The following is a 26,785-nucleotide window of genomic DNA, read 5'->3' as shown; positions in this document are numbered from 1 at the left end:
TTTCTTTAATTTGCTCATTGTAGTAAAGTTATAATTGTAAAGTTACTATTTTTCTATTTTTTTTTTGTCTATTTTGATGTTTCTGTCTGTTAAACCCAAAATAATGATCGCTGACAATAAAACATGAAGGACACTGTGAGAGATATTTTCAGTGTTTTTTTTTTTTTTTTAAATGTTTTAAAATTGGGTGATTTTCTCTTTTTGATGAGAACTTCTAATAAAACTACTGAAATATCGACAAATGAATTCCATCCATCCATGTTCTAGGTCAGCAGTGGAGTCTATCCCAGGGGACTCTGGGCACAAGGCAGGGGTCACACGGTATAGACAAGGTGCCAATCCATCACAGGACACAATCACACAACTATTCATACACTACTGCTCACAGACAATTTAGAAATGCTAAAACTCATGTCTTCAGACTGGTTAAGAAAACCAGAGCCTCCCAGAGCACAGTGAGAAAGTGCAAACCCTCAACACACAGGGATGAGGCAGGAGTCTAACCCCCAGTCTCTGGAGGTGTAAGGCAAATGTTTTAATCACTAAACTACCTCCTAAAATATTAATTCAAACCGAAAAACTAAAAGCAATATAGAAATGCAGCTATGAGACAAACATGCACAAAAATGAATGAATGATTGAATGAATGAATGAGCACTGAGACTGTTATCTGGTCCTGTCCTTTACAGTCACATAAGTGTCGGGTACAAGATACCAGCTGCTCACATGGCTTTTTTTTCCTTTGTATCTGGTGGCCACTTTGAGTTTATCTCCATGTCACAGGTGCGTATTGTTCCATGAGATGTTTCAGTGGAAGAATGCCCTGGATGAATGTCACACGAGCAGACCGAGCTGTCAGTCAAAATCCAGTCACCTTCAGTTCAGCTGGTACTTACTGATATACATGGGTGAATTTAATGTCATAAATAGTTGAAGTGTGGATGTTTCCAGACATTTTCCATTAAGCTCAACCTGGGTAATTTGCTTTGCTAACAGGAGTAGAAACAAAGCTGCATTTTTGCATCCAAGCATTTCATAGACATGCCTAAAAAAGCCAGTCACTATGCGACAAAGTCACATAATATCCAGTAGATAAATCTGTAACAATGTCACGTTTCTAAAGTGTTAACCTCAAACTAATCAGTTTCTAAACAAGGCTCGAAAGTTGCCTTTTCTTAATAGAAAACGTTTTAACTAGTAAAGGTCACTGTAGGACACATTAGTAAGTAAGCTGTATTAGGATAAATATTCAATTATGCTCAGCAGGTTTTGAGCCCACCTCTGTAGACAGGAAGAGTTTCTAGATAAGGATGGAGCGATTGATAGGACTGTCACTTTATGCATTTTACTGACTCCAAATATTTATCTTGAACAGCAATAAAGGCTTCAATATTTACAAGGAGTCAGTTTTTAGCAATGGAAAAATTAAGCAATTGTAATTAGCAATATATCGCCATCTGTTGACAGTCTGCACATCCTGCAGCTCCTATTTCTTGGAGGAACATGAAATTTATTTCAAAAAATAAAAAACTATTTACTTTTTACTTACTTAAGATTATGAACTGCTAATAAACTTACGATCAATAAATAAATAGATTAAATAAATAAATCTTAGTTGCACATCCATCTTAAACACGACACCTTAACACTTAAACTGCATATTTCTATTTGTAAAGTTCATACAAGAATAATAAATAAATAGGTCTCACTTCCTTTTTATTATTATTGCACAAGAACGATATTTTCATTTTTACACGTATTGCTTGTAAGCTGATGCTTTTTTCAGCTATCAAAAATCTCTTAGCTAAGATATAAATATAAAATAAAGATCAGCATGTGCATGTATATTTATACGTGTACATATATACACACACAGAAGCCTTCTTCATGCTTGCATGAGTATTGCTGAACAGGGTGAATTACTCAAAATGTTTTCAGATATAGATTTATACATAATACATATGAATATACAGAGGCATAGTTTTCACCTGCATCTTTGTGTACATAACATTTAATTAAAGAAGCCTTTAAAATTCAATATGAAACCCTAAAAATGCAGAAACAAAGAAGTGCAGAAGTGCAGAAACAAACCCTGTCTTTTACTGCAGTATAGGCAGCGTATTTCATCTGAGCTATTAAAGTGCATTAAGAGTTACATAAAGGTCATAATGTTGTACATGACTGGACATAATTAGAATGATATCAGACTGGATCGATTTAATCTGAGCAGCTCCAAGGCCAGTAAGTGTGCTACATAAACACTGATTGATTTTCATACAGTGATACATGTTCCACATGTAGTCAGACGTTAAAAAATGTTTTACATTTTATTTTATTTACATGACACTATTTTTAACGGTGTAATTATATAGTATGCACGCAATCCAGTTATTAATATTTTTCATATTTAAATTATGTACATTACATACTACACAAAAAAAGCCAGCTGCTGTAAGATAAATATTTTTTATTTAACGCTTTTGCAATGTGTATTTATTGTGAGCATAAATATAACCCAAGTCAAATGATCATTTTATTTAAACGAAAGTAAACAATGAAAAAAACAAAAAAAACAAAACATGCAGTTGCTGACATTCACAAACCTTTTAAATCATCATTACAAATTGTGAGACTGGAATTCTGGGGACAGGTCGACTTTATAACATGACAGACAAACGAATTTTTTCTGGGCAGTTTCTGGGCAATTAATATTTTGATTTCTGCAGGTAAATGAGGTAAACGGATCCACGATATATAGCCACCTATTCCACGACGCACTCATTTATAAACATGGCATTATATTCCTTCTTAAAAAAAAAAAAAATGAAAGCGATAAAACTAATATAAAACAATAAAAAGGCAACACCATTTTACACTTTAAATATCAAACTAACTTTCATTGGAATAAGAGCACAAGTAAAATGAAATTCCTGATTCAGTTTGTGTAATGGCTTTCAGATTTGTAGTAGGAATGTAGTAACTGCTCAGGATCATATTTATGCTCACAGGTAGAGCAGCTGGGTGAAAATGACACTTCAAACTGAATTCTTGTGTCCAGCACATTTAGTTGTGGTCATTTTGGTGTGTGTGTGTGTGTATGTGCGTCCTAATACTGGGGTTTCCACAATATGATCTGTTTATCTTCCCCTCCTGTAATGACAGTGCTGCACTGCTCATTCATCCAAATGCAAGTGACAGGACCTGAAAAACCAGATAAAGGATATGAATATAATTTCCAGAGAATTTGGATTATTATCCTGTGTGTGCGCGTGTGTGTGTGTGTGTGTGTATACCAGAATGAGCAGGGATCCTGTGTGTGATCTTGCTAGCAAGAAGATCCCAAATCAGCAGGTTCCCTGACTGACCTCCAGCCAACACAATGCTGCCGTCCCAACAAAAACACCTGTGCTCCGGAATACATACAAATAAAATGCATCAATACAGCTGCTTTTAATGACGTAGAAAGTTTAAAGTGAAAGTTATGATAACATGGAGAGATATACTCTCACTGGTCACTTTAATAGGAACACGTGTACACTGACTAATTCATGCAGTTATCCGTCTGTGTGGAACTTTTCAGCTCACACAACTGTTACTGTAAGCTTCCTGGCAGCTCAAACTATTAGTCTGGACTAATCTTTTCTGACCTCTCATTATAATGGTGTTTCTGCTCACAGAAACGCCATTCAAAGACAACTAGACACTGTTGTGTGTGAAAGTACCAGGAGATCAGCAATTTCTGAAATTCTCCAACAGTTACTGTGAACACATTTTTTCTTCATTCTGTGATTTGCTTTGAACATAAAATGAAGCTTGACCTTTATGTGCAGGATTTTATGCGCTGTTCTGTTCTGTTGCATTGTGATTTGCTGATTGGATAATTTCATGAATGAGCATGAGGACAGATGTTTCTAATAAAAGCGGCTGTTGCACGCATGTCAAGCTCCCACAATACCGCTTTCCTGCCATTTTCTAATTCCAATTTTTTTGCCTGCATATTTAAAGAAGTGTGAAAAAAAAAAAGAATAAATGTATAAAAAGGGAGTTACCTCTGTTCTTCCTCTGCAAGTACTGCAGCAAGTGTTGTGCCTGTCTGTACGTCTGTAACCTTCAGATACAAATCCTCACCAATACTCAGGATGTTTCGACTGTCTGAATCACACACACACACACACACTTGAATTGATTGTGTATGTAAGACCTGTATGCACACTAAGACTGAGATTTCTGATACACACACACACACACGCACACACACACTTGTACACACCAGGACTAAAGGCCACTTGGTGGATCTTTTCAGAATGACAGGTCAGATGATGCAGGACGGAGAAACTTGCAATATCCCAAACACTCAGAGTGCCCTCTTTTGTGCCCGATGCCAAGAGCGTACCAGCAGGATTTAGAGCTATAGTGTTAACCTGTTTAAACAGACACAGACATCACACAATTTCATACAAATTTCTCTTTAATGTGCTGATTTATACTAGTGCTGTGATATTATTTAGTACACTAATACACTGTGATAAGGATAACGCTCAGCTATATCACACAAGATAGAGATATGTTACGATATTTTTAAAAGCAGACAACCCAAAAAAAAAAAACACAATGTAGAAAACAGTTTTGATAATTAACTAAAGATTAAGAACATTCCTTTTCTAAATTCATAGTAAAACTATTCAGTTTTCTAGCAGATATAATGTTGGATTTTACTATTATGATAAATAGATGCTTAAAAAAGTATTACTGCAATTATAAACAGTCCAAATGTTTATGCAGCAGACTTTCTTAAATTCTCATTATGAAACACACTGATTACGTAAAGATTATCACACACACACACATACACCATTTAAGTTAATATTGTAAATTTATTTTACCACATTTGTATTGAGCACGGAGGAGAATCTGCGGCTAGCAAAAGACTTTAGCTAACTGTTGCTAGGTTTAATATCAACAACACCACCACCACCAACAACAGGAAAACGTTTTTGCTTTTAATATTCTGCATTTTTTATCATTTTGGAGATTACAGACAATTAGGAAAATGTTAGTAAAAAAAATATGAACCAAAATAAATGCATAACAGTAACACACAGTACTGCAAGTAAATGCATTCGCTGGTATGGGTCTGGGTGCTGTTGGTACCGCAGTGAGGCATATTCACCTTACAGCATTACTCTCTGGTAACATGGTAAAGACTTACCCCGGCCTCGTGCTCCAACTCGGCCAGCAGCAAAAACTGTGTCCTTTTATTGTTGGAAATGTCTGAGGCTACACACTTCCACACCTGCTCCCAAGCAAACAAGAGTTCAGCAACAGGAAATGACAGAGGGCAAAAGAATAGGAGTATGAATCAGTATGAATGTTTTCATTACAGTTAGATATTATAGCTTTGCCACATTTTTGTCATTAATTGGAAAGACTCATTAATTAGTGTTTTTATTTTATATACATGTTCTGACCAATAAGATGTTTTTTATCTAGATGATCTGTTCCCCAAAAGAATGTTAAATTGGACTCACTTTATTCCATGGAGTTTAAGACATTGTGTCATTTGAAAGTTTGTGAACCCTTTAGAAATTTCTAGATTTCTGCATAAAAGCAGACAAAGTGAACACAATCAAACAGATCAGACTAATATATTATAATGTATTATATTATAATATATTATACTTATTATAATAAATAAGAAAGTGCAAATTTTGCAGACATGCGTTTTAATAACTGGCTAATTATCCTCCAGACAGTGACGGACCACGTCTGTCTCTCATTTCGGCCGTGTGGTGCGCGTGCCCACTCGCTGTGTGAAGCGCGTCCGCGCTATTCTCCGAGATGTACTTGACGGCCTTTTGTGCAGAATTTTTATTTTTTTTTTGGACGACCTAGTTAAGGCGGTAGGGAAAATAAAATGTAAGTAAAATGTAAAACTAATTACCCAGGCAGGTAAAATAAAAAGGCCCGGATACGAAAAGTGTCCTGTGCCCTGGGGTTAGTGATCTGTCCAGACCTTTATAACCAGTGGTACGCAACGTTATTTTGCAGTCAAGCATAATCATGTCAATGACTGTACTATTGATGCATCTTGTGTGACACATATTTAAAAGTATAACAATGAGCTTTAGCTGAATTTAGACCTCTGACCTTTACAGTAGAGTCCCACGATGCTGTGTAGAGCTGGTCGTCTCTCCAGCAAACTTGACTCACAGCGTCATCATGACCCATGAGTGTGTCCTGCCTCCTTCCGTATGCTATTGAATAAAAGTACCTAGTGCCAGATTAGGGAAGGGACACAGAAGAATATCGAAGGAGGAATAAAAAAATGGGAAAGAGAAAGTAAGAGGATGATAAAACAATTACGCATGCTGAGCCGTAAGAACGAGAATTTATTATAATGACACTTACACGTTATTATCCCATGAAGAACAAACTACGGTTTTATCCTCAGGTAATATCACACAAGAGGACAATGCCTAAATAGACAGAGAGGAAAAAAAAAGGATAGGGTTTGTGTTAGGAAGGCTTACATGTTTATGACTTATTAATGAGGATAAAATGTCACAGCGTTGTTCATCCATTTTAAATGCAGTTCAGCATGCTTTACATTATGAACCTAAAACCCAGCTAGTGGGAAGGACACTCAAAACACTATTAAGGTCAAAGAGAAATAAAGTAGAAAAAAATCTATTGGAAAAGTAAAAGTAAAGCTGATGAGATGATAATACGGAGAAGAGGAAACTTAATAATTGTTAAGTTGATTATCAATTAAAAAAGAAAATTAATTCTAAAAACTATAAGGGTAAAGACTTTTTTTTAAGGATATAAACTTAACTTTTTATACTTAAAAAAAGTTAGTTTTCCCCAATAAAATACTTTCATGGATGTTTGTTTGAGAGCAGACACAACGTGAAAACAATGACTGAGAAAGTGGGGAATGTAAGGTTAGGTTTGAACACATGATGCTTTGTTCACAAGTACAGCGAGTTGCAGTGACAAAGTGACCGGAAACCTTTCATTCTCAATGTTTCATTCTCGATGAGCAACAGTGACTGATGGTGACTGGATGTGAGTAGTTTAACTTGATGCTGTAAATGGTATAGTGACTAGCAATGGGAGTGTAGACAGTAGAGTGCACTTGATTTGTGACAAACAGCACACACTGCTTCTCCTTCGTCTCGTACGATATGATGCATATACCCTAACTTTATATACAAACTCTCTCTCTAAAGAATGTTCCATGGTAAACGCAAAAAAAAAAAAAATAAATGTTTTGTTGTCAAGTGGAACAGTAGTTGTGCTACCCACTGATTAATGTTATTACTATAGCAACCAGTAACAGAACCACACACTGGGAGCGACTGGAGAAAAAAATAGCTGCACGTATGAACGAAGCATGTAACGGAAATGTTAGCGTGATATTAAAAATTTCTATCGAGTTCCAGAATTAACCACGCCAAAGGACAGTTTGGAGTTGTTAACTCTCTGCCAAACTGCATCATAAAGTGATTTATTATAAAAGTGAAACACAAAAAAAAGTGTAGTGTTGAATAGAAGGCATCATTTGCTATTTTGTTATTTTGTTATAGAACACTGGCTGCAGTGTTTTGACCAAGTTATAATGGGTCTATTACATTTTAGGTTCTGTAATAATAGTTTAAGTAAGCATACAACAATTTTACCATGTTGGAAAAGGACATGCTCCTCTGTAGTGCCTTGCTTTCTTTAGAAAACATCTTTAAAGTAGAGTCTGTAATGAAAATAAAGAGGGTATGTTTTGTAAAATGCAGTAAACAATAGATTATTCAGGGTTTCCGTTGGCGATCCTTTACCTTGAGATGTCGTAAAAATGGACACACCATTTAAAGTCACTGCAATTCCGGTCACTGGTCTGAAAGAACAATTATAGACTGACATCAACACAACACGCACACACACACACACACACACACACACACACACACACATACATATATAGCACATAGACACCCAAACAGATGAACAAACTTACTCTTTGTGTATCTTGTGACTGGACTGCAGTGTGAGTTTGTTCATGTTGCTCCACGCAAGTGTCTTACTTTCCTCTGTCAGATCCTCAAACGATTCCATACTGGGAGAACCTGCACATGGACGTGCATGTTAGTATACACTTGTCTGACGTAAACCAGAAGTAATGGACTTGATCTACTTGATGTGTGACAAATTAAAGAGTTACCTGGTGAGAGGTCATTGGGCGATGTGCTGAGGCTCGTCCCTGCAGAGACGTTGTGGAATCGAGGTGTGATGCGTTGAGGATGAGGTTTGGTGAAAAGCTGTCGGGGAGTCTGACCAAACTCCAGAATCTGTGTTAGCATCGCTATCTTCTCATCCGGGTCCTCGATACTACACAAACATCAACACACACATGCACGTACCCATAAAAAAAAACAATTAAGCATAAAAATGATATACGATTCCAAAAACAATGATCTACAGACAATATTAGGTGCTAATCTAAAGGAATCTTGCTGTCCATCCAACAAAGGGACAGGCTGGATGCGGTGTCAATCCATTGCCGGGCAGAAGCACACATACACTCACACATTACAGACAATTTAGAGATTCCAGTCAGCCTACAAAACATGTCAATGGACTGGGGAGGAAATCAGAGTACCTGAAGGAAAGCGCCAATGCACAGGGAGAACATTTAAACTCTACACACAGAGGAAAGATTTACATAACCAAAAGGAATCAAATTCAGTGATTAATTACCTGTCACAGTCGATGCCACCTTCATATGTTAATGGGTGAAAAACTGGAAGTAAAAAAGACACAAGTCAATAAAATCCATCCCACGCATTCTAAGTGTCTAAGTATGTGGGATCTCAAATCAGTGCTGCCTTGGAGTGTATACTTTCATAAAACCACTTTTAGTGTGTGTGTGTGTGTGTGTGTGCGCGCGCGCGCGTGCGTGTGTGTGTGTGTACCATTGTGGGCTCCAACAGCTTCACTCCCTCTCTGTTTGTAACCAAAGATTAAATTGATCCACTCGTGCAAATTCTCTGAGACGTACTGACTCTCCAAAGCAGAGCGCATCTTCTGAAGAAAGTCATCCACATCTACACAAAGTGAAGAAAGAAAGAGAGAGCAACAGCGAGAGAGAGAAAGAGAGAGAGAAACATAGTTATAGTATGATGGAATTGAATCTGGTGCTCGTTGTTTCCTTTATTGAGGATAACAGAAAAATCACAAGGACATTAAGAATCAAGAACAAACAAATTTTCCTCACTGAAGCGTTAATCAAACTTGGCTTTACAGGGCATAACGAATCCGTATACACACAACATGATATGATTACGTACCTCATACCTAAACATTATTGCATAATAGTCTATACAAAATTCTTCTATCCTTTTTCATATGCACATCTTATTAAATTATATTATCACGATATTATAAATATAACCATGTACTGGAATTGCTCTCTTTTATGCCTTGATTCATTTATTCTGTTCTTTTGCTGACGCCTGCTGTCATTGAGGACCTAATAAACCTAAAAATTAAAATTTCCTTAGAGGAGGCAAGAAGAGAGGTGTCCAGGTAAAGGATAGACAGATACTTCTAGTAAAGGAGTATTTTATTGTTGATTTTAAACTACCTGTGGCCCAGGAAGGAAGTACCACATCTCCTACTCGCCCTCCACCCTGCCTCCGACCCAGATTTAACCCCAAGATGTTCTTCAGAAAATTGGTGTCTGTTCCATAGAACTCAGGAATCAACTACAACACACACACACACACACACACACACACACACACGAGTTACTATACATAACGTAGTCTAGGTTGCAAGTATTTGATGATCACAAGATCCAGGCCTCTCACCTCTTTAAAGTCAGTGCCCCCTTCTAAGCAGTTCTTCCAGGTATCTCCAATACTACACAGAGACAAACATTCAGAATTAATGAACAAAAAATATGTATGCTACAAAATAATGACAGAAGTGTGTTTATATGTGTGTAAGATTATGTTACCTGTTGAACATTCGGTCTGCGTGGTCAAAACGGCCATTCTGCAAGCACAGCATGTGCTCTGGTGCTTTAGAGAAGAGTGACAGAGAGAGTGGGACACATGATTCAGATTAAATGGGAACTCAGTGTTCGGTGTACAACTCGGTGTAACTCAGTAGCTAAGACTCAGGGTGTGAGACTCACCCACTCGAACGAGGTAGAAGAGGACATATCCAGGAGAGGAGTAATGACTACCATACATGAAACGAGGTTCAGGCATGTCCTTGTAACGCTCCTTCAAATCATACACACACACACACACACACACGTGCGCACACACTTTTTTTTAATTAAGTATATTTATTTACTATTTACTAACTTACTAATCATGAATTTACTAGAACTTTTTATTAAAAGAAGTTGTTGAAGATACTTTTTTTTTTTATCATCCTGGAGAAAATTCTGGAACATTCTAGAAATGTTCCTTTCCTACAGTTTTCATCAAGGGCTGAAAGTGATATTGTGCAAGTCACATGGCTCTGATACACATTTGTGCTATAAAAAGAGCAAAAAAAAAAAAAAAAAAAAAAAACTTGTGTGAGTGCTGATCTGCAGTGAGATAACACGAGAGAAAGAGAAGTGTTCAACTACATTAAGTGGTATTGATCTTATTCTCAATTACTCCTGCAATGAAACTTAAAATTTGTTTTGATTATTTCTGCCCCCTAGTGGACATGCACGTCATCTGCAAGCATAAAGGCAGGAAGATTTGGGAGCTCAAGTACAAGAGAACTCACACTGAACATAAAGACACATCTATGTAGAAGTAAAAGTGACAAGATTAAATGAAAACTAAAGACTCAAATAAAAATAAAAAAAAATAGTCAAAGCCACGGTTCATATTGTATTTCAAGCCAGAACAAGGCCAAGAACTAGCATTCTAGTTGATGTCGAATCAGCATGATTATTTTATGATGTCATTGCCTCTTTACACCAAAACAAGTGTACACTAACGTGGACTTCCACATTCAGGTTCTTCCAGTATGGAATCGTTTGAGGATCTGACAGAGCAAACTAAGACACTTGCCTTGGGCAACATGAACGAAGTCACACTGCAGTCCAGTCACAAGATACACAAAGAAAATGTTTGCCTATGTGTGTGTATACATGTGTGTAAGTATGTGCATTGTCCTGTTGAAGCCATTGTCTAATTGTTCCATTCAGAGAAGTGACAAGAACTGCAGTGACTCCAAGTAGTTTATATGGTGAAATATATTCTAAATCTATTCAGTCCAGTGACTATACACTGCTTAGAAAAGCTCATTGCATCACACAGTGTTTCTCCTTGGAAACTGGAACAAGGATTTGTGGAAAGCCAAACAGACTGCAATCTTAAAAGTCCTCAATCTTGCGGTTCAAAAGATATCAGATGCTATGTAGTGGACGGAGCATCCGAGACTGAGGCTACAGCTCATATGGCAGCTTGGGGGAATGAAGTTATTGAGTTTTTTTCAGGCTTGGTGGAGTGATCAATCTCTAAAGCGCTGTGGTTTGTGTCAGATTTCCTATTTCAGCAGTTAATGTGCCCTTGTTGTAACACTAATCTCACTATATCGATGTAGAAGTAGCAGAAAGCAATTTATTATTTAATTAGAACTTCTTAGAAATATTCACTATCCGGAAGAACTATTCATGACCGGTTATGGACGCTACATTTAAATCAGTACTTGTAGATTAAAAGTGGGATGTTAGTGAAGGTTTACGTTCTTACCAGTAGCCTTTCCAGTCTCTCTTTGTTTAAAGCTCCCACTGGTTTACTGAGGTCCCGAAAAGAGGCAGGGTTCAACAGATCTGACAGAAACAAACACACATCAAGACATTATACAATAATACTATATCATTCCAATGGACAAGTCCATGGTTTTATAACACTAATGTTGTGAAAATAGAAATAAGGGGAAGTCACTTAGAGATTTTGTGAAGTGAGGAGAATTTGGAAAGGTCAGGCGGATTACGTAATAAGGAGACATTACCTGAATGAATAGAAGGCATCTAGAGGTGCCAGGGTATATATTGAGGAGATTTCATGGGGAGGGGGCCTTTTTTTGCTTGCTTTTTTGTGTTCGAACTTTTTGGGTTGCAAGGGGATGCTCGCTTGTTTTTTTTTCATTTGATTGCTTTTGACTTAGAAATTTTTCCTTGAGCTCAATGGAACTGTTGGCTGCAATAAAGAAGTTTGCTCATTCTCATCAAGGTCTGGAAAGTCTTCTAATTGTTTTATTTGTATCAATTATAGTGTTATCAGTAAAGTTTAGTTTAAATAGTTAATATGCGATGTGTCCAGGTACTCCCTGCGATGTGTCCACTCGGAGGCAGGCTCCGAGTTCCGACACTAACCTCTAAAGTTTAGCAGCATTTTATACTAATCACTTCTTTCTTACTTTCTCAGAACAGTGTGTTAAAGCTGGTACAAAGGCACATCAGGAGGTTCTTAGTCAAATAAATCTTAAACATTTAGTAATATTGGGTTGTTTTCATTGTTGAGTTTAGTTATATGGTTCAATACAGCACTTATCTTGGAAAAAAGTACATTTCTGGTCAGAATAAAGGAAAATCTAAAAGAATAAGCAAGCATACATTCACTATTCCCATACAACACTGCATGAGAAACACCTGAGCAAATACTCATTCACACAATTATCTAATTAGCCAATCATATGGCAGCAAAGCGATGAATAAAATCATACAGATACAGACCAACAGCTTTAGATAATGTTCACATCAAACACTAGAACAAGGAAAAATGTGATCAGTGATTTTGACCGTGGAACGACTGTTGGTGCCAGAACATTTTTTCGGTTATGGAATTTCTATAGCTGCTGATCTCTTGGGATTGTCTCTAGAGTTTACTCAGAAAATATCCAGTGAGAAGCAGTTCTGCACACAGGAACGCCTTGTTGATGACAGAGAATGTAAACGCAAAATGGACAGACAGTTCTGAGCTGACAGAAACATATCCTTTTCTGGGCGACACCCGATTACAGTGGGATTACAAGTCAAACAGTACCAAGTGTGGTAAAAGGTTGAACACACAATGAGCACAGGACTACTGCAGCAGTTCTTAGGTACACATCTATGATGTCCAGTGTCTAATTTCCACTGAAGCAAAGGTAAAGTGTTGGAAATAACCAAGGCCTGTATTCATAGACACCAAGAATGATCTGACAGAGCTCCTAATTTAGCTTAAAAAAATCTAACTAGGTATCTTAGTTTACAGAGTGATTCAAGACCAATCTCAGAGCAACTGAATAACGATATGACATTTTTTCCCTTAGACAGGAGACGGGGCCGACCCCGTTGTTAGGTATGACACGTTCTTGTGAAGATGTTAAGAACATTTTTTGAAAACCAGTGGTTTATATTTGTGCCACTGATTTAAGAAGAAACATAGAAAGAAAGTATGAAACACAAATTCATAAATTAAAACAAATAAAAATACTTAATGCAAAAGAAATGCCAGAGATGAAAAAAATGCTGGTTTGTCTGTGCGTCGCCATAAACAAATTATTATTAGTAGTGAGTCAAAAAAATTGATTCTCCTTCCATTTTTTCATGTTTTACTCTGAACGAGTTCACTCTCATGGCTGTCTACTTTCTGTCTACAAGCAAATCAGCTGTACTGAGTATGTGCTTTGTAATTTATGTGTGATTGTATGAAGTATGAAAATCAGAGAAAACCAAAACATTTGGAAACACAGTTAGATTGATTGAGTTTGTACAAATACAGCTTTACTAAAAGATTGATAAACGAGGCCCAGTGTGTGTTCTGCTGCAAACATTTTTAACCTAGTTGTGTGTTTGTGTGTGTATGGCTGGCTTACCCAGCTGTGGGCTAGTATAGTCACTGAGGACCCAAGGAAACACAGGATATTGCGAGAGATCGTTAACACTGCGGTCTGCCAGGTTGTTAAGGTGCAGCAGGTACTGGTAGTTGGAGATATGTCCCCTCTGCCACTGCAGCATGTAACTCTCTGCTGTGTGCTCTACTATGTGGTTCTCTGTCTCAAACACACACACACACACACACACACACACACACACACAATATTACTTATCCTTAAAAAACACTATATAAAGCTAGACCATTATGATCATTCAAAAATGTATAGTGACAATGTATGTACAGCAATAGAGATATTTATTTAGGACTTTATCCTGAAAGACACTGGGTGCATGTGTGTGTGTGTGTGTGTGTGTGTGTGTGTGTGTGTGTGTGTGTGTGTACACAACATACCTAAGAAAGTGCCAATGTAATAGTAAAGTTCGTCCCTGTCTTTAGTATTGTAGAACTTTAGATAGATATCTGAACAAAGATCGTTCTCTGTACAAAACACCTCCAGTCCCTAAAACAAATACACACACGCAAAACACAGGTGTGATCACTGCATATACAGATCACTGTACACAGTCATGCACACACTTACCAGCGGTCGCAGGCCATGTCTCCTTTTATAGATGCGCCGGACACTGTGAAGCCCGATGTGCACCGCTGAATCCTGATCATATCATTCACACGAACAAATATTAAACATTTTGATTACCAGTCTATTAAAATCTAAAATATGTGTATATATATATATATATATATATATATATATATATATATATATATATATATATACACACTGCACTGGTAACTCACAGGGTAACCATTAAGGGGCTGGAAGTACAGGTTGTGGTCAGTGATGCAGACATGACCAGGGTTGGTCACCAGAGGGGTCACCATCTCAGCCTCACACTCCATATGTGGGGTCTCAGACACACTCTGAAAGCTGCACTCACACATAAAAATGCTGCAGTTAACTATAATTTGTTAAATATATAAGATATATAATATATATAAGAGTAACCGCTCCCAGAAAATCGGAGAAAATCTCATCTTGAAGTCTTGTCAAAAATGCAGATTTTTGTTTTCTTTTTAAAGGAAAAGGACATTTCTTTTTCACCCTGTGACACTGATGCAAAGATGCAAGTCATGTGCAGAACACCTGCATTTAGAGGACACAGAAGAATAACACCTGCGTTCACAGGACGCAGGCCTTATGCTTCACCGTTCCCAGCTGGCTGACGAGAGTTAGCAAGTAGGTGGGAATTGGCGTGACCAAATTGGGAGGGAAAAAAACTGATTTAAGTTTCTTCAAAACAAAAGGAAGCAGATTAAACAGCAGATTTTGATTTCATTATAAAAAGTAAAAAGCAGGAACTTCTTCGATCTGTCTTTATGAATAGAACCTTGCTCTAAAATGGCTAGAGGTGTAGGGTGAGTGTTAATTACACAAAGATGTCTAACCTGTTCTTATCAAAAGATGTTCTCGCCAACCTGGACTGCAAGTTTGCAGCGATCTAGAAATGTTTCACATAAACAGTTGTTATTATTACTGTCATAACACTGAGTGGATGTGTGTGTGTGTGTGTGTGTGTGTGTGTGTGTGTGTGTAACAAACCATGGCAGTCTGGTCCCCCAGCTTGTCCAGACACGATGCTCTATGTAGCTGGAAAAAAGAAACCGAGTGATAAAGCAAACACAGTCAAACATCCTCAGCCAATAATTCATCTGCACAAACTGCAATGCAAACCTGAAGCAACGTCTGGACAACATCTTCTGTTTTTCTAGGCACCTCCAGCTGGAACATGACACTTCTTTCTCCCTAGTAAGTTTAAACATTGATGACGAGAATGAAAGACAAATTCATACAGTATGAGAGATGAAGAGAGTCACTGAGTGTCAGTGAATGAGAAGGCTAGTTTTACACGTGCACCATGCAACAGTAAGAAAACCTCCACAACGTGTGATTCTCTTGCTATATAATAAAAATAATAATAATAATAATCTTCATTTGTTTTTTTAACAGACCAAAGTGACTATAATGTAACAACGACCAGAAGGAAATGCTTGTCTTTCACATCCTGTGTCCTTTTCTCTTCACTGTGCTGTTCTTCTAAAGCCAATTTCTTTTGTGTTTTTTTTTCTATCCCTTTTTTATTTTTTTGAAAAACATTGTTATGGCTATAGCAGGGTGTCATCAATTATCTAGCAAAACCAAGAATATTTGGCACCTATGCACTATAAAAAAAAAAAACAATATACATAAAAAAACCTGGTATTATGAATGTATTCTCTTACCCTTTCGTATTTGTACGGGGCAACAGCATTCTCCTCTTTAATAAGAAAAACCTGATGAAGCAAAAACACATGGATATAGCCAGCACTCACACGGTTATTTAAAATGCATCTGTTTGCTCTCCACAATAATCCAAAAACAATATGAATGAACATCACAACAACTGAAGCAACTAACTTTGCAATTTATGCCATTTATGTTAGCAGTGACAATTGTTTTATTATGTTTTTTGTGCCACATGCTGAAGCACATGCTCACCTGCTTGGTTTCCATAAGCAGAGATGCTGGCTTGGTTCTGCAGAAGAATAAGGAAATGAGAAGGAGAAGAGAGGAAAAAAACAACAACGGTTAAATATTAACTCTGTGGAAAGATCTGTGCTTAACTGTACATCACTTCTATTTTAACTACAAAGTATATTACAAGCATGGATCTAATGGAAGTGCTTTTGAGCTTCTCTAGCTTTATCAACTGCAATTGAAATATCTCACTCTTTAAAAGGGTTCGGCTCATTCTCCTCCACCGCTTCTATCCGCCGGCAGTCTTTCAGTAGGATCTGTTTTACAAAAAAATAACTTCGGTCAACATATTTCTCTCAGGATTTCCAAACTGATATACGAGCATGAGCTGCAAAAGGTTTGAACTGTAATTTACCTTTAAAATCGGCTCCGTCGTCTCATCTGGCTCAAAAATGACTGATTTGGAACAGATCTTTAGAGAGCCTCGAATATTTCTGTAACCAAACCAGTAAACAAAGAGACAAATTCATTTCTGAATCTTTAAAACAAAAACTAGTTTATCTGAAGTCCTAAAAAAATTTGCTTTGTAAAATACAGGCACTCATTATAACACAAAGTGAGCGTGGCCTAAACCGCATCCTTCACTAGATTGATAAAGAGATAAATTCGGAAATCTATCATCAATGAGTTAATCACGTCACAAAAAGTAAAAGTCAACATCCCATCACTGATTTTTTTTTTTTTTTCAGAAGCCATTTCCATTTGTCTTTAAATTGTTCTACTGACCGACTGAAACCTCCAAACTGCATTTCCTTAAAAACATCTTTGACTGTTTTTACTCCTTTTTCTTCTGATCAGTCTCTTGACAATATTTTACTATGTTTAATAAATCCTGATTTATTCATTATTCTGATTGATGCAGAGTAAAAAGACTCAACTCAAACCATGTAAACAGTTTAAACAGATTAACAGCAGCAGGTCTCCTTGGGTTCAGGACAGATATTTGGGAAACTTTTTGATTGTGTTTATCCGATTTCCCGGCTGTTTGTAAAACAATCATTATGTACTTATCATTTAGACAGAAGACTTTTGGCCACTTATTGCCAGACTGCATAAACTGATATCACATGTCACTGGATAAATAAAGCATTAATGTGTGAATGTATAAATTTCCACCATCTAAAAACTACCATTTTTACCGACTGCCGAACATTTTAGTCAACCTGGAAACCTTTGTAGAACTAGGCAGACTTTACAGTTGAATGATTTTCACCTGTTAAGAGAAAAATGATACAAATTTTTTTTCAAGCCCAGAGCTTTCTGTAAAGATTATGCTGGGTGAGGAGTCAGTAAAAAAGGCGGTAAAGAAGATAAAGTCTGCCTGAAGATAAATGTGGCTAATTAAAGTGAATTTCACGACTTCAGATCTAATACTTGCCATCCAAGTGTCTCCTAGATCACATCGCCCACACACTATAACTATACTTAAAACAGTGAAGCCAAATAGTCTGAGACCAAGTGGAAATGCTTTTGCATTCTTTTCTTACTGAATACAACCCATTTCATTAGAAACTATACAGTACTATCAACAATATCTTTGTGTTAAAGTTAAAATGTTCACTATTTTCACTGATTTCAGATTCGGTATGTCCCCCGTTCAACAACATCATTCAATCAGGCTGGCACGGACGTGTCAGATCAAATCCAATGTAGTGTTGTCGGAACATGTTGTACAACAAGGACAAGCGACTCAGAGATAATCTGACCTTTTGTACAACGATACATGGTCAAGAACACAAACCTGTTGCAAAAAACTTTATAGTGACCGTGCAGGATCTTGAATCCTTGAATTCTCTTTACTTGTTTAAGTTTTAAAAAAATTCAATGTGGTCTGACTCCAGCAATTTTAGCTCAAGAAGAAAAGGTACTTTTCAGAACAATATATAGTATAAAATGTTAGAAAAAAAGGAAAAATCTTCTAACGTCTATGCGCATTTAGTGCTATATTACTTCCCTGGGAGTATATAGCCAGAGGGTATTATTAGGTCAGTGAACTTCTAGAGAACCAGTAATAGGATGTATTGGTTGCTAGACGATACAAAGTACTTCTGTAAGTTATTATGAATAAGGAGGTCTGCCAAATGGCATAAATGTACATGTCAAAATGTGAACTACAAGTCAACTAAATCCTAGCATCTCAGTTTTCCTTAACAGGGTAACAACGTGACATCGTGTCAGTGTATGGTCACATTTCTAGCCATGCTCACCTGTTTGGGAGTGCAGTCATTTTATATGCAGTGTGTTGTTCAAAATAATATTCCTCCAGGTCTAGTAAGAGCAGTGAAAACCTGAGAAAGTGAAAACACACTTTTATTTATCCATCTTATCCTGCATGGCTTCAAGCTGGTATGACATGTCAATAAACCTTAGTGAACAGAATCGAAATGGAACAGAGCTGTTAATCCTCCACTTTTAACAAAAGAGTCTTTCAAATAAAACTGACCAGTAGCTACAATGTAAGGATATAATCATCAACAGTCCATGTGACTGCTTTACACAAACAACTTCCGGCAACAACCTCAAAAACAATAAGGTCTCATGTTAGAAAGCAGAGTTTCTTTTTCTATCGTGGGCATGTGGGATTTAAATAAATAAACTGAAGCTAAAGATAGCTCGAGTTGTTGTGTGAGCCTAAACACATCCGGATAGAGGTGTAATAGAGTGAAATACCTCTCTTTGCAGCGTTCCTTTTTTCTGATGAACGCCATGATGCACTGCGGGACAAACAGAGTTCAGACCCTCAACTCCCGGAACTAGATACAGCTCGATCGATATGTCTTGAACTACCTCTGAGAAAGAACAATGCGCTCGTTTGTTTTTGTTCTCTCTTTTTCTCTGGTCTTTGGTGCGCATGTCGGTGTGACCAGGAGTCGATCACATAAAGAGTCGACACTCCGATTTCAGGCGTTGGAAACGGAGAGTCGACTCCAAAACTTTGCAATCGATTCCTCCCGAGGAAATTGGTTCGTGTTTGCCTATGGAGGCTGGGTTTAAGCTCTTATTAATTTTTTATTATTAATTCTCAATAAAAATTGCCATTAAATGCAATTAAATATTCCATACAGCATTATAACAAATGTGTAAAAGGTTACAATTAAAAACAAAAAAGTATTACTATTATTATTGTTGTTGTTGTTAATATGATCATAATTGTTATTCATATAATAATAATAATAACAATAATAAAATAATAATAATAATAATAATGATAAAAATTATAATAATAATAATAATGTGTTGCAGTTTGCAGTTTGTCATTGAGAATTCAGACAGTCGATATGAATCGACTCCATCCACCCGCAACACAGTGAATCAGATTCCGAATCAGATTCCAGTCTGTCTGTTGTCGAATATTCTCTCGTGTCAGCGGCACGCGCACGCGCAAACACACGAGTCCAGGACACACGGTTTGCCCAGATCTTGTACTGTACGTGTTTATTTATATCCACTAGCTTTAATACTGACTGAAATTCTAAGGTCGACATTAGCCTACTGGATACCGGCTCGTTGTTAAAAGAGTCTTTGCAACTTCCACACGTCACATGACTCAAACGGTTATACACAGTGAACCTCCACTGATTGGTTGTTGGAAATAAAGGTAACCAATCAGAATCAAGCTCCGTCCTCGTGTTTGTCACATGGACTAGTTGTGGAAATAAAAACAAAAACATGACAATTTACTCATTTGTTTCTAAATATTATCAGTTTGAATATCTTGAGACCTATTTAAATAATCAGTACTTGCATTTAAGCAATACCGACCAGAAAATTTAGGTTTGAAGACGTCAAGATTGAAATGAGGAACTGATTCACGCAAGTGACGCAGAACTGGACGTGGAACAAAAACATACTGAGCAGCAGGAACAAAGTAGTTCAGTGATGGTGTAACAACACGAACCTTATGTGCATGATGGCGTTTTTCTCACTCTTTTTCCTAATGATTTCCTTTGCTGTCGTTGCAGAAGGACACCAAATCAACGACAGTCCTATAATAGGTAACGTGAGCGGTGTTGACACGCATTTTGTTCTGTCTTTCAGCCTGTATTACTAATACGGCAGTGTGTTGTTTTGTGTGTGAAGGTGTCCTTGCTCAGGAAGTGCGAACTCCTACACCGGGGAAAAACACCTACATTGCAGCCTCCTATGTCAAGTACTTGGAGTCTGCGGGTGCACGTGTGGTGCCAGTGATGTAAGTCCAAGTGTGTTCAAATAATAGAGTGTTCTTAATACGATTAAGAGCCTTGCTCAGGGGCCCAGCAGTGGCATCTTTGTGGATCTGGGATTCGAACCCATGACCTTCTGGTCAGTAGTCCGACACCTTAACCTGTGTAAGATGCTACCACATCTTTAACATGACAAAGTAAATTAACTTTACATTTAAATAAGCTCATGGTCTAAGAAATCATTTGCAGGAATTCAAAATTTTAAATGATTTAATTATTCTATTCTATTAATTTTAATTTTATAATGCAGAAGATAGGGTTAGGTGGAGAGAGATGATCCGCTGTGGCGACCCCTGAAGGGAAAAGCCGAAAGAAGAAGAAGAAGATTCTATTAATTTTATTAGCCTCAAAATAGAAGGTTTCAGTGTGTGTAAGTTCAATTAGGGTTCTTGCTGCATGAAAACCTGAATTATAACATTATCGCTTATATGAAACCATGTGCAGAATTTGATATATCTGCATATATATAATGTCAGACAAATTTGTTTTCTATGAGTGTAAATCTCTTGAGAAAAAAAAGCTGAGATACATATTGTTATTTCTGTGTGTGTAGGATTAATAAGACTGAAGAAGAATACACCAAACTCTTCAAATCTATAAATGGGTGAGTGACTGAACCCCAGGACATATCCCTATTCATCATAACATTGCATTTTATTGCACAAATAAGACTTTATTTTTTTCCCTGTAGAATCCTTTTTCCTGGTGGAGGTGTCAGCATTTTTTCATCTGGTTATGCCACAGCAGCTGGCATATTCTACAAACTTGCCCTGGAGGTAAAATCCACCGTGTTGTTCAGCTTGTTCATGCCGTTCTCATCATATTCAGAGCATAATAATGCTGATCAGTGTGAACCTAACTGTCTCTATCATTTGTAAATTTAGGGCACATATCTCAAGAGAATGTGCTTTTTAATGTGTGAGGCTGTGAACTTGGGTCAAAGAAGCATCTAATTACCAAAAAAGTTGTATTATTAGTTTTATAAGTTTACTTTGAATAATTTTTTTAATCAGAATTAAAGGTTGAATATTCGTGTGTTGATAGGCAAACTCAAAAGGAGATTATTTTCCTGTCTGGGGAACATGTCTGGGCTATGAGAAGCTCACACTCCTGACTAGTGGAAAGTCGTTACTGTCCCATACTAATACCAGTGGTGTTGCTCTACCACTCAAATTCACCAAAGGTGAGTTATTGAATAGAAATTTTTGTTGCTTATAGTTACAGTTAGAGGCTGGAAAGTATATTGTGCAACATGTCTGATTTAAATTAATTGGCTAATTCATAACTACACCAAACTGTGCCATCTTGAGGCACCCCTCTGTGACTAAGGCTGTAAAATATATTGTTGTCCTTATCTCCATTTTGGCCTTGATCTAAGTCTTTTCAGATACATTTTCTAAGAGTGGGTTGATAAATCATGGCATAGGCAAAAAAAAAAAAAAAATGTAGAGACTATTGCAGACCGAACTTAAATTGCAAGGGATCATAGTTCAGCAGTCTGTACAGCGCTGGCTAAGTAATAATTAGCCCAAAGTGTCCAAACTCTAAGCAGGTACACAAACAAATGTTGATTTAGGGAAGCTTCTACAAAGAGATTATTTAGTGTAAATTTACAGAAAGAGGTGAAAGTCGAAAAGGTGTTTAAGCTTTAACTGTAATGTCTGACGGATTACGGGGTCATGTTGTTAGGGAAATACTCAGGAGTGGTAAGAACCCCTTCACCTTTCCCTAGTGGATTTTGTCTTCTAACAACATGCCCTGTCATGTTTTATACCCAAATCCTCTGTGATTTAGAATCAACGGACAGCCGAATGTTTAAGGACTTCCCAAAGGACCTGATGACATCACTGGCAAATAAACCACTAACAGAGAACTCTCATGAGTGGAGTATCACTACTGAGGTGTTTTTACTAAAGAGTTTTATCACAGTTACTACTGCCTACAGTTTTTAGTCATAAAAAAAGTGACCCTCTTAGTTAATTAATAAATTATTGTTTGTTTTTCACTGGGACAGAAATTCACTGCAAACAAGAAGCTGAAAAATTTTTACAAAATTCTGAGTACAAGCACAGACGGACAAACGGAGTTCGTGTCCACAGTGGAAGGTGAGAACGTGTGCGGTGTATGTGTGTATGTGTATTGTGTGCGAGTCCAATATGATTTATTCAATGATTAAATTTCTAAAGCATCTATATTCTCCTTTCACACTTGCACAGCAAATGATTTCCCAATTTATGGAACCCAATGGCACCCAGAGAAGAATGCATTCGAGTGGACTCGTGAGTACATCCCCCACTCACCCGCTGCTATCAGAACCACTTTCTACATGGCCCAATTTTTTGTCAGTGAAGGTATGAACAGTACACCACATTATATGATACAGTAGACTAGGAGCATACTTTAGGGCTTTTCACACTGAAATAGTTCACCCTAGGTTATAAACAGAATCCTGTTTTTTTTTGGCCTCACTATTAACCTTAATCCTGGCTATTTATAATCTGATGTTTCACACTTTACTCTACATACCTAAACCCCAGCTTAACTTTCTTATTTGCCTGTTTGCGGTGTCAACAACCATGATACTATAAATAGAGTGCTTTAAATAATGGCTTGTCTGGCACTTTCTCATCAGTGCAAAAAACTGACAAGCACGTGGAGCAGGTGTTCTGCTAATTTTTCAGTGTCGTGTTCATTTACCCCTTTGTTATGGCAAGCACTTCTGGGATGTTCAGTGTTTTGCTGCCCAAACCGTTTTTGTTAAGTGTTGCTACGTCCTGTTTTCACATGATACGAGGCATGCGCTGTTCAGTTTCTGATCGGGTGTCTCACTGAGATTATTTCACACTCTACATGTTTGATACTACAATGTGGAGTTAAAACTGCAAAAGCAGTTGTGGCCTAATGGTTAGAGAGTTTGACTCCTAACCCCAAGGTTGTGGGTTCGAGTCTCGGGCCGGCCACGACTGAGGTGCCCTTGAGCAAGGCACCGAACCCCCCCAACTGCTCTGGGTGTGTGTTCATGGTGTTTGTCTGTGTTCACTGCTGTGTGTGTGCACTTTGGATGGGTTAAATGCAGAGAACGAATTCTGAGTATGGGTCAACATACTTAGCTGTATGTCACGTCACTTCACTTCTAATCCTGCTTAAGGGCAGGGTTTCATAACCCCCCTTCTATATTACATTCCTGTACCCCGGGGGTTTAGAACATCAGTAACCCAGGTTTAAACACAGTGTGAAAAGCCCTTTTAAAACATCACATTTAGATTTTACATGGTATTCTTAATTAAAATCATGCTCGCAATAAGAGTGCTTTTCTTTTCCTTCCTACAGCTAGAAAAAGTCTTCATAAATTTCCCAGCAAAAAAGAGGAACAGAACGCTTTAATCTATAACTACCAACCCACCTACACCGGAACCAAGTCTTTGTTTGTACAGAAATATTATTTTGATTAGGTGTTTATCACGTAAGCTATAGTCATCCTAAACATTGTGTAAAAAGAAGAAAGAAGTTAACATGCTGGTGCTGGTGCTTTATACCTATTATTTCATTTATGACTTGAAATCTGGTTGGGAAATCTATGTTTGAGATAACACACCTCTTGTGCTTGGAATGAAAACATCGCATTTCTAAACCTGAATGCAAATACCATGCTTCCACCTCCTCCCCTTTTCCTCCAATATGCTGTATCGAAGATTCATTCATTCATTCATCTTCTACCACTTATCCGAACTACCTCGGGTCACGGGGAGCCCGTGCCTATCTCAGGCGTCATCGGGCATCAAGGCAGGATACACCCTGGACGGAGTGCCAACCCATCGCAGGGCACACACACACTCTCATTCACTCACGCAATCAACCTACCATGCATGTCTTTGGACCGGGGGAGGAAACCGGAGTACCCGGAGGAAACCCCCGAGGCACGGGGAGAACATGCAAACTCCACACACACAAGGCAGAGACGGGAATCGAACCCCCAACCGTGTGAGGCAAACGTGCTAACCACTAAGCCACCGTGCCTTGTATTGAAGATTTTACATTAAAAATCTTTTCAAAATGCTTTGCTCTTTTTTTTTTTACTTAATTTTCAATTCAGGCCCAAATATTGGTCAAGTCAAATAAGAAACCTTAAATTAACTTATAACTAAAATATCAACAAATCACATTTGACATTTGTTTCATTAGTGATCAGTTTATAATTGTGTGCACTTGACATTTGCCTTTGTACATTTACAGAAGTACCAACAGAAGTGTTTGCAGACATGAACAGCAACACCTAAATGAATTTAGTTGGCTGTGTGGGGAAGTTTCCAATGCAAATTTATTTGTTCTTTAACAGTTGTCAGTGATTGCGTGTGTGTGTTTTCTTGAACTTGAGCGTGTGCGGCTTTCTGTGCGTTTTGAAAGCTGGAGCCTCAGAGTTGAGTGTAGGGCATAATCATAATTATGACATAAACCTTAGTCTTCATTTCAACCATCAAGTGTCTGACATCATGTTCAATCCACTGAACATCAACTTCTGGCATTCTAATATAATAAAACACAAGACTCGTAATTACACTTGTTTTATTTAATACAAAAATAATGCTTGTTTAGGCTTTACATTGCATGACCAGTGAATTTTTACACACCTAACAAGTGTAGGTATAAGGCACAGTTTTTTTGTTGTTGTTGTTATTGGTTTTTGTTAATGACAAAGGTGTCTGCAGTATCGGTTCCCTACACCCTCGTATACATACACACACAATTACTACATGTAGTGCAAAGTTACATCAGCTTTGTATTATTATTATCCAATATTTTTGACCCCTTCAGTGGCATTTTCTAATACGCTCACTGTCCACTTTATTAAGAACACCTGTATTTTCATACAGGTTTCTAATCAGTCACTGGTGTATAAATAAAATCATGCAGATACAGATCATCTGTTAACCTTCATATCAGACATTAGAATCTAACGAACAGAACGTGTGATCTCTGTGAGCATGGTATGCTTGTTGGGACTATATGGGCAGATTTCTTACAGAAGAGTCTCCAGTGTCTCACGATAACCTCCAGATTCTTGTTGGCTGACAGGAGTGGAACAAAATATGGTCTTCTGCTGTTGTAGAGAAATCCACCACAAGATTTGATATCTAGTGTATGCTGAGCTACTATACAGCACAGCAGGACTGTACAGTAATAATACTATATGCTTCTCGGCAGCTTGATCCAGTCAGTCACTCTCAGTCACTCTACACACTTTTTGTGTGCAGTGTTCCTTATAAACTCCAGAGAGTGCTGTGTGTGAATATAATCTGCTGTTTCTAAAATACTCAAACCAACTCATTTGTTCCCAACATCCGAGCTACGATCAAGCTCACAGAGATCACACATCTTATTCATTAGTATGTTTGATGTGAAAATTAAGTGAAGTTCTTGACCAGCACCAGCACGATTAAACACTTGCTTGGCTGATTAGATAACTGGATCAATGTGTAGTTGTTTCTAATGAAGTGAACGCTGAGTATATTCAAGTAACAGTATTATGCACCTTCAGTGGTCTGCCTCCTTCTTCATCACCTTTCACTTTGGTCCATTTCAGTGGTTTCATTTATTCAAAGCCGAACTCTCAAAACTATTTGTAAACCTTCATTTGTGGAATCCTATCAACTCATTTTAATTGCTTGTGCATGTCCCAAGCTTTGCAAAACACAAAACAGCTGTAATCCATCCACCTTTTCTTCCTGTTGACTGAAAACCCAGGACACCAGAAGGACAAGATGCATTACCCATGCTCTCCATAAATCACTATTCAATTAAACAGCATATATATTCATGTGGTATTTTGTTCAGAACCAGAAATCAGCCAGAGGTTAGGGTTGGCTTGTGGCTGTAACTGGCTGAGACGTCACAGTAATTCTTTGCAACTGATTTAATGCTTCATATGGGGGACAGGCTTTGCCTCTGGGATTGGCTGAGTGCTGGATGCCAGACGTCTACAATGAAGATGAGCCTGTAGCTTTCTGCATCCTGCCACACTTCGTGCTCGAACGAATCATCAAATATCAACACCTTTCCTTCTTCCCACTCTCTGCAACACACACACACACACACAC

General features: G+C 37.6%; 3 protein-coding genes across 6 annotated transcripts in view; 1 reads left to right on the top strand and 2 right to left on the bottom strand.

The window, feature by feature from the left end:
- Positions 1–2,314: 2,314 nt before the first annotated feature.
- On the bottom strand, positions 2,315–19,382 carry nsmaf (neutral sphingomyelinase (N-SMase) activation associated factor). The gene is made up of 31 exons (XM_060874210.1): positions 19,138–19,382; positions 18,675–18,755; positions 16,823–16,901; positions 16,660–16,724; positions 16,429–16,465; positions 16,173–16,223; positions 15,625–15,696; positions 15,493–15,540; positions 15,339–15,391; positions 14,691–14,820; positions 14,473–14,544; positions 14,283–14,391; positions 13,870–14,046; positions 11,760–11,839; positions 10,193–10,283; positions 10,013–10,076; positions 9,864–9,915; positions 9,638–9,758; positions 8,967–9,098; positions 8,752–8,794; positions 8,216–8,382; positions 8,012–8,120; positions 7,833–7,891; positions 7,683–7,750; positions 6,409–6,476; positions 6,148–6,271; positions 5,210–5,293; positions 4,271–4,421; positions 4,050–4,152; positions 3,294–3,403; positions 2,315–3,201 (listed from the first exon to the last, which is right to left on the bottom strand). Exons 1-31 carry the CDS (start codon positions 19,173–19,175, stop codon positions 3,107–3,109), a joined length of 2,733 nt encoding a protein of 910 aa, XP_060730193.1. The 5' UTR covers positions 19,176–19,382; the 3' UTR covers positions 2,315–3,106.
- Positions 19,383–20,125: 743 nt separating this feature from the next.
- ggh (gamma-glutamyl hydrolase (conjugase, folylpolygammaglutamyl hydrolase)) lies at positions 20,126–24,746 on the top strand. Its single transcript, XM_060874209.1, has 9 exons — positions 20,126–20,462; positions 20,548–20,656; positions 21,244–21,294; positions 21,382–21,466; positions 21,735–21,873; positions 22,485–22,591; positions 22,705–22,795; positions 22,907–23,041; positions 24,021–24,746. The coding sequence occupies exons 1-9, from the start codon at positions 20,369–20,371 to the stop codon at positions 24,140–24,142; spliced, it is 933 nt and encodes a 310-aa protein (XP_060730192.1). The 5' UTR covers positions 20,126–20,368; the 3' UTR covers positions 24,143–24,746.
- Positions 24,747–25,236: 490 nt separating this feature from the next.
- unm_hu7910 (un-named hu7910) overlaps positions 25,237–26,785 on the bottom strand; it is a 28,591-nt gene continuing 27,042 nt past the window's right edge. For all 4 annotated transcript variants that reach the window (XM_060874205.1, XM_060874204.1, XM_060874206.1 and 1 more), the window contains one exon: positions 25,237–26,760. In XM_060874205.1, the coding sequence (XP_060730188.1) occupies positions 26,610–26,760 (151 nt within the window). In that variant the 3' untranslated portion in view covers positions 25,237–26,609. The remainder of the gene's footprint in view (positions 26,761–26,785) is intronic.

Source organism: Tachysurus vachellii, chromosome 7, assembly GCF_030014155.1.
Source record: "Tachysurus vachellii isolate PV-2020 chromosome 7, HZAU_Pvac_v1, whole genome shotgun sequence".
Taxonomy (NCBI): domain Eukaryota; kingdom Metazoa; phylum Chordata; class Actinopteri; order Siluriformes; family Bagridae; genus Tachysurus; species Tachysurus vachellii.
The sequence above is the reverse complement of the archived record's forward strand: the minus strand, read 5'-3'. Positions and strand labels throughout refer to the sequence as shown.

Excerpts from the sequence above, each read along its gene's own strand:
- nsmaf (XM_060874210.1), bottom strand. The coding sequence starts at position 19,175 with ATGGCGTTCATCAGAAAAAAGGAACGCTGCAAAGAGAG. Across the intron at positions 16,224-16,428 it reads TGCTTATGGAAACCAAGCAG|GTTTTTCTTATTAAAGAGGA; the intron begins GTGAGCATGTGC and ends TTGCTTCATCAG. Across the intron at positions 7,892-8,011 it reads AGTCACAAGATACACAAAGA|ACCAGTGACCGGAATTGCAG; the intron begins GTAAGTTTGTTC and ends TTGTTCTTTCAG.
- ggh (XM_060874209.1), top strand. The coding sequence starts at position 20,369 with ATGTGCATGATGGCGTTTTTCTCACTCTTTTTCCTAATGATTTCCTTT. Across the intron at positions 22,592-22,704 it reads AGTGGAGTATCACTACTGAG|AAATTCACTGCAAACAAGAA; the intron begins GTGTTTTTACTA and ends TCACTGGGACAG. Across the intron at positions 22,796-22,906 it reads GTTCGTGTCCACAGTGGAAG|CAAATGATTTCCCAATTTAT; the intron begins GTGAGAACGTGT and ends ACACTTGCACAG.